This window comes from Rhamphochromis longiceps, linkage group LG2 (assembly GCF_057381845.1).
Source record: "Rhamphochromis longiceps isolate RC_006_pf linkage group LG2, R_longiceps_female_GT1.1, whole genome shotgun sequence".
Classification (NCBI taxonomy): Eukaryota; Metazoa; Chordata; class Actinopteri; order Cichliformes; family Cichlidae; genus Rhamphochromis; species Rhamphochromis longiceps.
In genome coordinates this window covers 3,793,901-3,806,714 of record NC_140558.1, presented here as the reverse complement: position 1 = coordinate 3,806,714, position 12,814 = coordinate 3,793,901, and the positions used below count along the sequence as shown (strand labels likewise).

General features: G+C 36.7%; 2 protein-coding genes across 2 annotated transcripts; both read left to right on the top strand.

Moving 5' to 3' along the window:
- The first annotated feature begins 3,983 nt into the window (after window positions 1-3,983).
- Window positions 3,984-5,956, top strand: LOC146676784 (uncharacterized). The gene is made up of 6 exons (XM_085383654.1): window positions 3,984-4,026; window positions 4,212-4,529; window positions 4,610-4,966; window positions 5,062-5,175; window positions 5,412-5,465; window positions 5,844-5,956. The coding sequence occupies exons 1-6, from the start codon at window positions 3,984-3,986 to the stop codon at window positions 5,954-5,956; spliced, it is 999 nt and encodes a 332-aa protein (XP_085239780.1).
- Window positions 5,957-10,200: 4,244 nt separating this feature from the next.
- Window positions 10,201-11,990, top strand: LOC146676783 (immunoglobulin superfamily member 3-like). The gene is made up of 6 exons (XM_085380471.1): window positions 10,201-10,243; window positions 10,411-10,740; window positions 10,821-11,177; window positions 11,267-11,383; window positions 11,695-11,744; window positions 11,836-11,990. The coding sequence occupies exons 1-6, from the start codon at window positions 10,201-10,203 to the stop codon at window positions 11,950-11,952; spliced, it is 1,014 nt and encodes a 337-aa protein (XP_085236597.1). The 3' UTR covers window positions 11,953-11,990.
- The last annotated feature ends 824 nt before the right edge of the window (window positions 11,991-12,814 follow it).

Sequence of the window (12,814 nt, the reverse complement as noted above, 5' to 3'; positions counted from 1 at the left end):
TCTTCAAAACACCACAGTTCCTTTGAAATCGAACTCTGTAGAGCTGCTTCGTGGCCATAAGGTTGTGTCTTAGGATGTGGTCAGTGGTGGTCAGGAATTGTGTCAATTGAGAAAAGGTTAACAAATCTGCAAGAGGTGTCTTCTGCTCTGCTGAGATAGTGATGATGATCCCAGTTTCTTTATCCAGGTCAAAGCAATCAAGAAAAACTGTAACGATCATGAACCTGACCTCACAGCCCATTGTTCATTCAGTGGTGCTAGTTCCAGTCATTATACAAAGGTAATGTTTTTAAGACTGGTTAAAATTCTGCATTCAGCTGAGTCTGAAAAAGTCACTTGGATGTGTGACAAAGTGTTTCTATCACTGCAAACGCTACATCCAGATGAACAGAATAAACTTTCTGGGATTTTCTTACCTGAATGATTGAACATGCATCAAGACAGTAAAGTCAAATGCTGATACGTTAACATATTTTTATTCTTTTCATGGCTATTGTTTCTAATGATAATGTAGCTATAATAATCCTGCATAGACATGCCCGTATTTTGTGCAATTTGGGCAAGCAGTGACAAGGTAATGTATCACTTTTTTTCTTTCTGTACTTCACACATTATAACAAATTGGGAATTGTGATGGATTGTGAATCATTGCATCGCTGACATTCTGGTTATACAGTTCAATGAAAAGCTGTGCAAACACATATGTGCCGCTCTTAATGGGTGATGTACAGATAGAAACATCTGTGATCTATAGATTTTGTCTTTCTTTTTTTTCTTTTTTTTTTCAAATGTTTACAAAAAGCTGATTTCAGCAAAATGTTCTGAGTCAATACAAGATACACCATTTGTTAATAGTTTTCTACAACACTGGAAAAAACCAGGACATTAAACTATGCTGCTGTTCAGGAGAAGATTGTCACTCTTTGAGACTCAGTGACTCTTCAGTGTTCACTGGTCTTAACATATTATTATCTTTGTATGTTCTTGTTTTGCTTTTTCTGTGTGAGATTAAAATAACCAAATTGATCGTATTTTATTCTTTCATAATGATTATGGTAGTAGAAAGTTAATCCCTCACCCTCTGGATGATCTTTGTCCTTCAAGCTTGACCCTAGGAGCTTGAGGCCCCTATGCAGAATCTTAGCTGTTTGCAGGATTGTGCTCATCTGGAAAAAGAACTCAGATGTTGTTTCTGGAATCTACTGGAGCCACTCTCTCAGTTTGAGCATCACTGCATCGAGGGGTCCAGTTAACACGGAGACCACTGTTGCCTTCACTTCCACATTTCTCTAACTATTCTTGAAGCTCTTTCCTGAGGTTCATGTGGTCCTTTCTAATGTTGCCATCATTTGATATTGCTACATAGATCACTATAGCCCTTTCCTCTGCTTGCTTCCACTATTATGTCCCACTGGTTAGCTTTCACAAGTTTGTCTGTTTCTGGAAGTCCCACAGCTTGGTCATTCTGAACGCCTTTGGGGTGTATCTCATTTTCTAGGCCATGCTCTGCACAAATGGTCCTCTATACTATGCTGGCCCCTTGGTTATGGTGTTCCATGCCTGCAAGCATCTTGCACCCTGTTGTTATGTGCTGGATTATCTCATGGGAACAGCCTGCATCCGGTAAACCCGGGTCTCTAATGATCTTGATCTTGTGCTTAAAGTACTTAGATCTTTTGCCTAGAACTTGTTCCTGTGCTGCCGTGATTTGTATGAAGAGATTAGTTTCTTTGTCCAGCCATTGGTACGATCTTCTTTGTCATCCATTTTTTTCCACTTGCTGGTTGTCTTGCAGGATTCTGTCTTTCCACAACGGTTCCTTTTTCATGTGCCTCTTCTTTTGTTGGTTTCTGAAGCCTGAGGTATCACTTAGCACACGATCAGTTGTGACCAACTTTCTTATGTAGTCATGGATCTTTCTTGTATCATCTCAGATAGTGTTTCTTTCTGACAGTCATTAATCCTGAGCGTTAGGGTGCTGGATTAGGGGTGAAACCCTCCATGCATGTTAAGGAGCTTCCTTGTCTTGAGATCAGTTGCTTATATTTTTTTTTTTTTGTCAGCTTATTGTCTCAACAAGGTTTTTGATGACTGGCAGGACTTAGGTATTGATTGGCTGGATTTTGTTCATCCCATTCAGCTGAATCTTCAGAACTCACCTTACTCTCTGCAGGAATTTGACAGTTGAGTCAGTCATAGTGGTCTCTTAGTCATTTCTGTGGAATTCCAAGGTAATAATAGCTATTTTATCTGCAATGCCACCTTCTGTTTTCTAACTGCACAACTGAATTGGATTTCACTCAATGACCACAAAATTTGCTTTATTTTTCCTCCTTCCTGCAAGGGATCTCAAACACTGGATTAGAGATGGGAGACAAGAGCCACCTCAACAGGACAATGCTCTGCATCTAAAGGACAAAGGTCACTCTTTCAAGGATGCCATTGTTCACATTTTGGGCAGAGAAGATATGTCACAGTCTGGCGAGGGCAGACTGTATGAATTGATAAGGACCCAAAACGCAGACCCCAAGGAACAGGGAACAAAACTTGAATGTTAACAAAGAGTGAGCCATTTAATGAGGCTGGTAAAAGGTACAAACAAAAGGCAAGGCAAACTGAAGCAAAATTAACACAAACCTAAACTGGGAAATCTAAACAACAATATGAAAAAACCTGGACATGAAACCTGGTGTAAAGAACATGGCGTGAACAACAGACAACCTGACAAGGAATGAACAGAAACACACAGACTAAATACACACAAGGGTGATTAGGGGAAGTGGAAACACATGGGGAAACAGCTGACACTAGTCTGACATAACGAGACAAAGGAAGCAAAGCTGACTACACTGACATAGGACACAGACCTTCAAAATATAACAGGAAACATGTGACGCAGACAAGACAATATAAACTTGACAACATAAGACACGCAGCATGAAACACATGAAGGGCCAAGGGAACGGGAAACTGAAATACAGCGGTAGAAAACACAAAGGGAAACTAGTAAACAACTTAGCTACCCTAAAGAACTCAAACATATCATCCAAATAAACTAAAACTCAAAACGCTGGGTCAGACCCAGGAACGTGACAGGATAGATAGTTGACTACTAACAAATTCCTGCAGAATTGCTGCTTTGCGAAGTTTTTTTTTTCATTTTTTATTATGTGTTTTCTGCAACACGGGTATCTCAACAACTGCTGTGTTGTTTGCTATATAATTTGACCCACGACTTACTCATTATCTCTTTTTGTCAAGAGGCTAAATCATCTCATGCGTGCAAGAGGCATTGGTTCAGCTTTGCTCTTCAGCTCTTCTTGAATTTTGAGGTAGCATTCTTTCTCCCCAGCAAATGATGAGTCTTAAAACTTTGTTTTCAAATGCAAAACATGATATATATCTGTACCTTGCACTACATGCCACAAATTGCAGTGCTGACTGAACTGAGTCCTATTTGAGTGTTCAAGGTTTAAGGACAAGAATAAAAATCAAATAGAGGCAACATTGAAAAAAAAAATTTAAAAAAGGGGGGGGGGGGGGCAGGATAGCTCAGTAGGTAGAGTGGTTGCCCCATGATCGGAAGGTCGGGGGTTCGACTGAACAGCTACCCTGAGGTACCCCTGAGCAAGGCACCGTCCCCACACGCTGCTCCCCGGGCGCTGCATTGGTGGCTGCCCACTGCTTCACTGGGTGAATGGGTTAAATGCAGAGGAGTAATTTCCCTATGGGGACTAACACATACACATTATACATTATACATTACTATACGGTGTTATTGTTTGGAAAATGGACAGTTGCAACAGAAGATGAAAGAGAGGTGATAGGTTTTGCAAAGCCCAGGATGAGGCAATTGCGACAGGAAATGTACTTTTGAATCTATTGTGTGTTAACCAATCAGATACCGTCTGACCTAAAACAACCATCTTGCCTCCTCCACTCACTGAAATACCAGTGTGGTCTCCAACAGAAGCACTGTCAAGATGATCATCTTATGGATTACATTGTTTTTAATTCACCAAGGATGTAAGTGCTTTTTTAAATTTGTCTAAAAATGTTCTTAAGAATTTACTTGTCAAACAGATGCATATAAATTGCTGTAAAAATAGTTTTGCACTTATAAGTTACCTTGCACTACATGTACCTTGCATGTAGTGCAAGTTAAATATATATCAAACAAGATTTTATTTTTCTGCTTTCTCTTAATTCAGATACTGTAGTTCCAGTGAAAATTGTTCAGCTTGGTGAACCAGCGACTATAACATGTGCTATACCCAAAGAGATCAGCAGTAGAGGAGTCCACTGGTACAAGCAGAGTTTTGGGGGAACTCTGAAGTTAATAATGACAGTATTCAAATCTACAGAACCTACTTTTGGTCCTGAATTTACTAGTTTGAAATTTGACATAGGTGATGATTTTGCCAGCCTGACCATTTTGAAAGCAGATCAAGACGATGAGGGAATCTATCACTGTGCAAACACAGAAAGGATTGGAGTTAAATGGAGTGGGACGTATTTGTTGGTAAAAGGTAATAAACTGACATGCTTTTACAAAGTTTGAAATTGTTTTAAAACGTGTTTTGAAAAAAAAAATCTTTTTTTATTACAGGAAACACTCAGAGGACATCAAACTATACAGTTAGTCAGCTGCAGATAGAATCAAACCCAGTTCGTTCAGGAGACACGATGACTCTTCAGTGTTCAGTCTTCTCTGACTCTGACAACCAGACATGTCCAGGAGGTCTCAATATTCTCTGGTTCAGAACTGGATCAAATAATGCTCATCCAAACATCATCTACACTGACACAAATAGAAGTAATGACTGTGAGAAAAGTTCTGACCCTCAGGATAGATGTGTTTTTCAGTTCTCTAAGAACGTCAGCTCCTCTGATGCTGGGACCTACTACTGTGCTGTGGCCACATGTGGGGAGATATTATTTGGAAAGGGAATTACACTGGAACTTGGTATGATTTTCTATTTAAAAACTGGAAGTTCTGTTTACAAAATCAGCACGAGTGATAAAAATGTTTGAGAACTTTTTGTTTGTTTGTTTTTGTAGAATCAACTGAGACAGTATTCATTCAGAGCACGATATTAATAGTTTGTTTGGCTGTTTCTGTGATTGGAAACGCGTTCCTCATCTTCAACCAACAAGTATGTAAATCACATAGAGGTAAGCGTTATAAAAAGTAAAACATTTATACATTTTATATACAATATCATAAGTTCTACAGAAGAACGATGAATAGAATCTGCAATAATTGAGGTGTTTATAGTGGTTAGTAATTAATCAATCTAATATATTTTATTAGAACAATGTATTTCTATGCATGAGATTTTTAGGTTCTAAGTCAAATGACACAGTTAAGTTCATTTCACTATTTATTTATTTATTATTTTTATTCTTAGGAAATGAAGGTGCTTTATCAGATATACAAACTGAAACCTCACACCAACTTGTAAGTAATAATAATTATTGGTGTTAAAAGATGTGACAATTGTTTTTCTATCTAACTGTCTGTGAAGGTTCTCAGTCATCCAGGTCATCGTAGTCTAAGGAGCTTGGAAAGAAAAGCGTCTGGACTTCTTTGAGTTGCTTGAAGACATTTCATCTCTCATCCCCAGTGGGGGAAAGTCCCACTGGGTTTAAATCTGGGACTCTCCACCATTTGACCCTTAGAACTGAAGAAGCTTCTCGGATGAGAGGTGAAACGTCTTCAAGCAACTCAAAGAAGTCCAGACGCTTTTCTTTCCAAGCTCCTTAGACTATCTACCTAACTCTATCTCAATTATATAATTTTATTTTTATATAACTGTTTTTAACTACGGCACAGACTGAAGAAGCTGATGATGAACTAAACTACGCTGCACTGAATTTCTCTGAAAGAAAAACAAGAGGAAAAAGGAAGAGAGAGGGTGCTGAACACAGTGTCTACTCTCAAGTTAAACGCTGATGCCAGTAACAATGTCGTGGAAGATTGCTTTTTTTTGTATTGATCACATGTTTTAACCATATAACTTTAGTAATTGTAGAATTACATTTTCACCAGTTGTATGCATGTGCACCACAAGTGGGCCTTATGCTCTATCACACATATATACACACACACAGAAAGGAGCCATTGTTAGTTCATGGGAGACGTTAAACAGATGGTGAGACTCCTGCTAATCTCTAGGTGACGGCTCGGCAAAAACATGTGTAATTCTTTACCTCTCTCTCTCCCTCTCTCTTTGAAGGGAAGGTATAGGCCTGTGAGATTGGGCAACATGTAGGAGTTGTGGAATGTCTTTGTCTGTTTGTATATAAGATGTAAGGGCGGCAGCCATCGTCAGAGACTGCTTAGGTATTTGACCAGAGTCTCTCCATATTGCAATTAATAAAAATTGTTATTAAACTCACTTTAAATCATGCTCACCAAGGTGTTTGCGGGTTTATTTAAAATGTCCACGACAATCTCCTGAAATTCTATATTTGTGACCCTTTAGTCATGTTTTTTTTTCCTCTTCATTAAATATTAACTGTTAACAGTTTATTTGCTTCATTACTGACTGGCTCTCAAAGCTAGAAATTTAGTTTTGTCGCATTTCTCAAATCCCTGATTTTAAACTGTATTCAATGATTGTCCTACTTTTTGTAATTAAAAATATATTTTTGAGGTGTCAGTTGTTTTTTTTTTCTTTGTAATTAATGCAATACAGTACAAGAATTTTTTTTTTATATTTTTGCTTCCAAGATATTTTATTTCTAAAAGGAACAATCCAAAACACACATTTTAGTGCTTATTTTCCTATTTTTTCTGTATTTGGACAGATTCTATACAATATTTATTGTTAAATCTCATCTACATCTTTAAAATAACAATTTAGAAAGCCTTTAATGCAAAAAAAAGTCATTATGTCAGCAATAACTTTGCTTATAGAACTATGGTTGGTATTGATTTGAGAAACAATGTTACAATGCAGTTTTGTCACATCAGATGCCAGATGAGTGGACTCAAAAGGCGGATTTCACTAAACAAGTTTGAAGAGTTTATTTACTAGAAGAATACACATTTTTCCCAACACTTACATTTATTTAAATTTTCTTGAGTAGGGTTATGCAGTCACGTTCTATAGGATCTTGCTAATTACTTACTGTGTTGCAGCAGAGACACATGTAAAAGAGTCAGGATACCTGGAGTTTGACACCCCTGCCATAGATCCAAAGAGGGGGGGAAGCTCATGGGCAAACAAACAGTAAACATGAAATGGTTACTCCATGCCTTGTTATTCAGAATGACACGATAAGGAACTGAAACAAACTGAGGTAACAAAAACACAAGAGGTGAGGGCAGAGTAGACACAATGGTAACTATACACAGGTGAAATAAATCTAAAGTAGTAAACTAAGAACAAGGCAAAGGACAAATGGGTACCAGAATCAATACTAGCAGGGTGACAGAGACTTAACGAGTCACAGGGAACACAGGAGAGACAGTGTAAAGTAAAATTAGGATTACAAGCAAATTACAACTATAAACTACGGAGCACCGCAGGGGACATGGGAGGAAAAAAAATTAAGACGGACTTTTGCGAGATCTCGCAAAACAAACTCGGGATCTCACAAAAGTTTTAGCCGCATTCTACGGAGGTCGGGAGGTCGAGGCACGATGTGCCGGGAAAGCGGTGTTCCTCCCGGCTGTAGTAGGTCTCGACCTCCCGTTAGCTTCGAGATGGTGGGTGTCAGATCTCCAAAAACGTCGGAGCACTTTTGCAAATATGTGATGTCTTGTAAACCGAGCAGATATCTGACATTTACACAACTACATTCACGCCTCAAAATATCTTAAAAGTGTATTTTGTGACCCAGAAAGCCTAATATTACAACTAAGTAGCTGCCGCCATTGTTGGAATTCAACTTTTGCGAGATCTCGCAAAAGTTTTGTGAGATCCCGAGTTAGTTTTGCGAGATCTCGCAAAAGTCCATCTTAATTTTTTTTTCCCATGTCCCCTATGGGGCTCCGTAATAAACAGATTTTAGAAGCAAAACTAAATCTAAGAAGGCCGGAGAATATAATATAGGAACATGAACCAGGTGATATCTGCTAATTGGTCAAAGATCCAGAATCATATCAGGGATAACACAACACAAACTTGGAAAAAATTTTCATTTATTGATATTTATTCCAGAGAATATGTGATTAATATAACTGACTTAGCTTTGTTTTGGCTAAAAAACAACTGCTTTGGGCTGGGAGGTCAATTCCTTAATCATAATCATGCAAATTCTCATGACCATTGAGGGTTTATACTTTAAGAGCTCTTTGGAGCACACAAGTTGCAAATAGTTGGTCCACTGACGGATTGGTTAGCACTGTTTCCTCTCAGCAAGATGGCTTATAGTTCGAGGCCTTTCTGTGTGGTGTATCCATGATCTCTCTGTGCGTGCATGGGTTTCCTCCAAGTACTCCAACTTCCTCCCGCAATCAAAAGACATCCAAGTTAGTTGAATTGGTAATTCTAAATTGACTGTGAATATGAGGCAAACAAAGTACTTTAAGTGTATGGAATAAAATACTATATAATGTATGATTAAAATGACATCTTCTAAAGCCCTTTAAATAAAAAACATCGTAAAAATAAATGTATTGCAAAATTTAAAGTGGGTATTGAGAAGGCATCAAGTTAAAAATTGATTTTATTGACATGATCATCAAATATGTTCATAATTTTTCTCTTGCTACTTTGAGTTGAAATACTTTTGAAATGTTTTTCATTGATCTGTATTACCTGTTCTTGACTGGAATAGGGGGCATTTAGTTGATTCATATTGCCCAGAAGAAACTTTTAACCCTTTAAAGCCGGTTGGAGCGGGGACACTCCGTTTCAAAAAAACACTTCCTACGTCCATCAGCGCCATGACCTGCCCGAAACCGGAAGTGACGTCATTTTGCGGAAATGTAGTTTTTTTTTTTTTACCATCAGGGCCTTATGAGCCTATATTGGTGTTTTTAAAAGTTATCTTTGACTTTATGACTTTCTGTGTCGTTTCTGGGATGCTTAGGACTCATATTGCACAGCTGGAAATAGTTTATTTTGATGCACATGCTGTTATTTTGCAAATTTGCATTATAATATTTATTTTCATTTTTCCCGCAGTATAAAAAAATTGGTGTATTTCAAAAATAAAACTATGAAGACACTCAAAATAAATTTCCTGTGGTGGGAAACTATTTTGTGCAACTTTTTTGTATTTACAGTTTTGAGGGATGAGTCTCTGACTTTCTCTAACTTTGTAGTTTATTGCACTTTTTTGCAATTTATGTAATTACTATGCACTTAATGCAGACATATTATTAAGATTTGGGCTATAATGGTTGTATTGATGTATATAAACTTGAAATGCTCCCAAAAATGGCTCCACAGCATGTAAAAATATAATATAAGCTCTGGCGGACTTGGTTCTATGGTGGGTCTTAAAGGGTTAATGATGCATAAAACAATGAGTTTTCAACGAGGCAGATAAAGATGCCTACATTTACAAATAAAGGCTTGATTTCATAATTATTATCAGAGGTTGTAGGTTTTCTCAATCCAGCTGATGCAAAGAAAAGCTTTCTATTTTGATTTAGTCAGTAAAATGCTGCAGTATAAGTTTAGCATCATTCTGGATTTACCTCTAGCTCCACCATGGGGTTAACACGTGTGATCGTTATTAAACTACTTCAGTAATGTTGGTTGATTCGCAATGAATTTTGCTGCAAATATGGCAGTTCTGATTTTGAAGAGGTGAGGTTATCTTCTTTAGGAGGGGATATTGGTTTAGTCACTTCTTCAGTGCTCCTCAGGAGTAAACTGTCATTGCCAGCAAAACAGCCAACCAGGAAATTTCCTCTAAAATGCAAACCATGATGAACTAATATATTTCTAAGACTATATGGCACACATGTTTAAGATTCACTAACAAAAATAATAAATATCCAGGGATAGACGAAATTGTACAAAACAATAGCTAAAAAAGGATTACTTCAACACTAGATAAAAGAGAGGTGGCCGTTTTTTACTATGCCCAGGAGGAGGTAAATGTAACAGGAAGTGTAGATTTGAATCTTTTCAGAGTTAACCAATCAGGTGCACATTACAGTCTGACTTATTGTAATCATCTCACCTCCTTTTCACTGAAATACCAAAAAAGTCCTTAACATAGATCAGTGTAAAGATGATTGTGATGTGGATTACAATGTTCTTTCTTCATCAAGGATGTAAGTACTTTTTTCTTCTTTTGTCCAAAATTATTCTTAGTGGAAAAACTTGTCATGATGATTTATATTGTGACCTGCAGGAACAGAAACCAAATAAATATAATTTTGCATTAAAAATTTTCCACATCTTACAACATTTTATTTTTCTGTGTTTTCTTTTTCTTCAGATTCTCTGGTCCCAGTAAAAACCGTTCAGCTCGGTGAAGCAGCAACACTAACATGTGCTTTGCCCATTAAAGAATTCGGCAGTATAACAGTCCACTGGTACAAGCAGAGTGCTGGAGATGGTCTTAAATTAATTGTGACATTGTCAAAATCAGCACCACCTGAATATAGTCCTGAGTTTTCTAGAAAGAGATTTAATGTGGAAAATGCTAATAATGTTTGCAACCTGACCGTTCTGAAGACAGTCCAAGAGGATGAGGGAATCTATCACTGTGGAATAGCTGAGTGGATGTATCCCATTCAGTGGAGTGAGACGTATTTGTCAGTAAAAGGTAAGACTGAGCTACTTTTACAAACTTTAAAGTTTCTACTATAAGCTTTAAAGCATCTCCGTATCTTTTGTAATACACAGGAAATACTCAGATGACATCAAACTATACTGTTGTTCAGTGGCCTCCAGTATTAGACCCACTCCATCCAGGAGAATCAGTGACTCTGCAATGTTCGATCATCTCTGTCTTTGACAAAGCAACATGTTCAGAAGATCTTAGTGTCTTTTGGTTCAGAGCCGAATCAAATAAATCTCATCCAAACATCATCTATACTCATGGAAATACACATGATGAATGTGAGAATCGATCTGAGACTCAGAAGAGATGTGTTTATCGCTTCTCTAAGAACGTCAGCTCCTCTGATGCTGGGACTTACTACTGTGCTGTGGACATATGTGGGGAGATATTATTTGGAAATGGAACTGCATTGAAACTCGGTATGATTTTTCATTAACTGTTCTAAACAACAAACAAGATATTTTTATACTGATTTGAGTACTAAAACATTTTCTTTGTGTTTTTGTAGTGCAACCGGCACAATCAGTATTCACTCAAATGCTAATATTAATAGTTTGTTTGGCTATTTCGGTCATTGGAAATGTGTTCCTCATATTCAACTCAAGAGTATGTAAACCATTTAAAGGTAAGTGTTATAAAACATTACAATTGTTTAAAAGTCATAAATGATCTCATTAGACTTTAATAATGGAAAGACCAATCATTCATGGATTTAAGGTCATATAATAAGTTATTCTGTAAAATCATCAGGAGTCAATCACACCATTGTTAATAAACCTGCTTACAATGAGTGGCTGTCACTGCTTAGTGTACCAACTTATTTTTTTGAATAACACATTCCTATCAGCAGGATTTTTATTAAGGATCATGCAATCTAAAATAAAAAAGTGCACTTCACTATTATATATTTGTTTTAAACATTTTATTTATCTTTAGGAAAAGAAAGTGCTGTATCAGAATCACAAACTGACAAGTTGAACCAACCAGTAAGTGATGAAAATAAATGTTATTTAATTAAAATATTGTCTACCTGGAAAGCTCAGCATCAATATTTTTCTTCTAATATTTAATTAACAGATTGAAGCCGATGACCAGCTAAACTACGCTGCACTGAATTTCTCTGAAAGGAAAACAAGAGGAAGAAGGAAGAGAGACATTACCGAGGACAGCGTCTACTCTCAAGTTAAAAGCTGAAGCTGATATCAGTGGTGAAGAGCCCGTTAAAAATGAAATTGAACCTGAAACATGATTGCAGATCCTATTATTTGTGACAGGTCTTCTTATTTTGCTGCCTTGATTAAATACTAACTGTGAGCAGTTTATTTGCCTCATCGCTGACAAGTTTGGGCTCTCAAACTAAAACAAAGTCTTGTCACATTTTTGAAATCCCTGAATTTTTTATCTGTATAAACCTGTTTCCTTGCTTTCGTTGATTAAAAACTATTTCATTTAGTATTTTGGATTCTTTTTTATGTTTAGGGCAAGATACTACAGGTAAAAGAACTGGTCAGTTTTTTAGAATTTGGGTGGTTTTGCTAATAGTATTTTAGTATTTAGTATTTATTTATTTATTGTCATTGTCAGAGAACAATGAAATTGCATTTGGGGCTTCCGTACAACCCGTAAATAAAATAATGAAGAAAATAATAAATACCCCTTAAAACCCAAGTGTAAATATTTAATAGTGTCTTCTTTTATGTTAAAGTAGAGAAATTATTTTATTATCCCGTATCTGTTTGATATGTAAGCAATCTGGGCACAGCCATTTTTTTCAGTGGTTGATTGTAAACTGTGGTAAATAATTTATACTATATATATGCAAACCTTTATGAGTTATACCTTATTAATGTTAGAGAAGCCGTTTGTGTGTTTGTGCTTCATTTACTTTATACAAATGGAACTGTAGCTAAAAAAAAAACACAGATTAGAAGAATGATTAGTCTGTTGGTTTTCATCTCAGAGAACATATTAATAGACTAGAATAGGTAAATTTGACAGTTGATGGAACATTAAAATCCAGAGTAATGATAAATGTGGACAGGCATTTTTTTTTTTA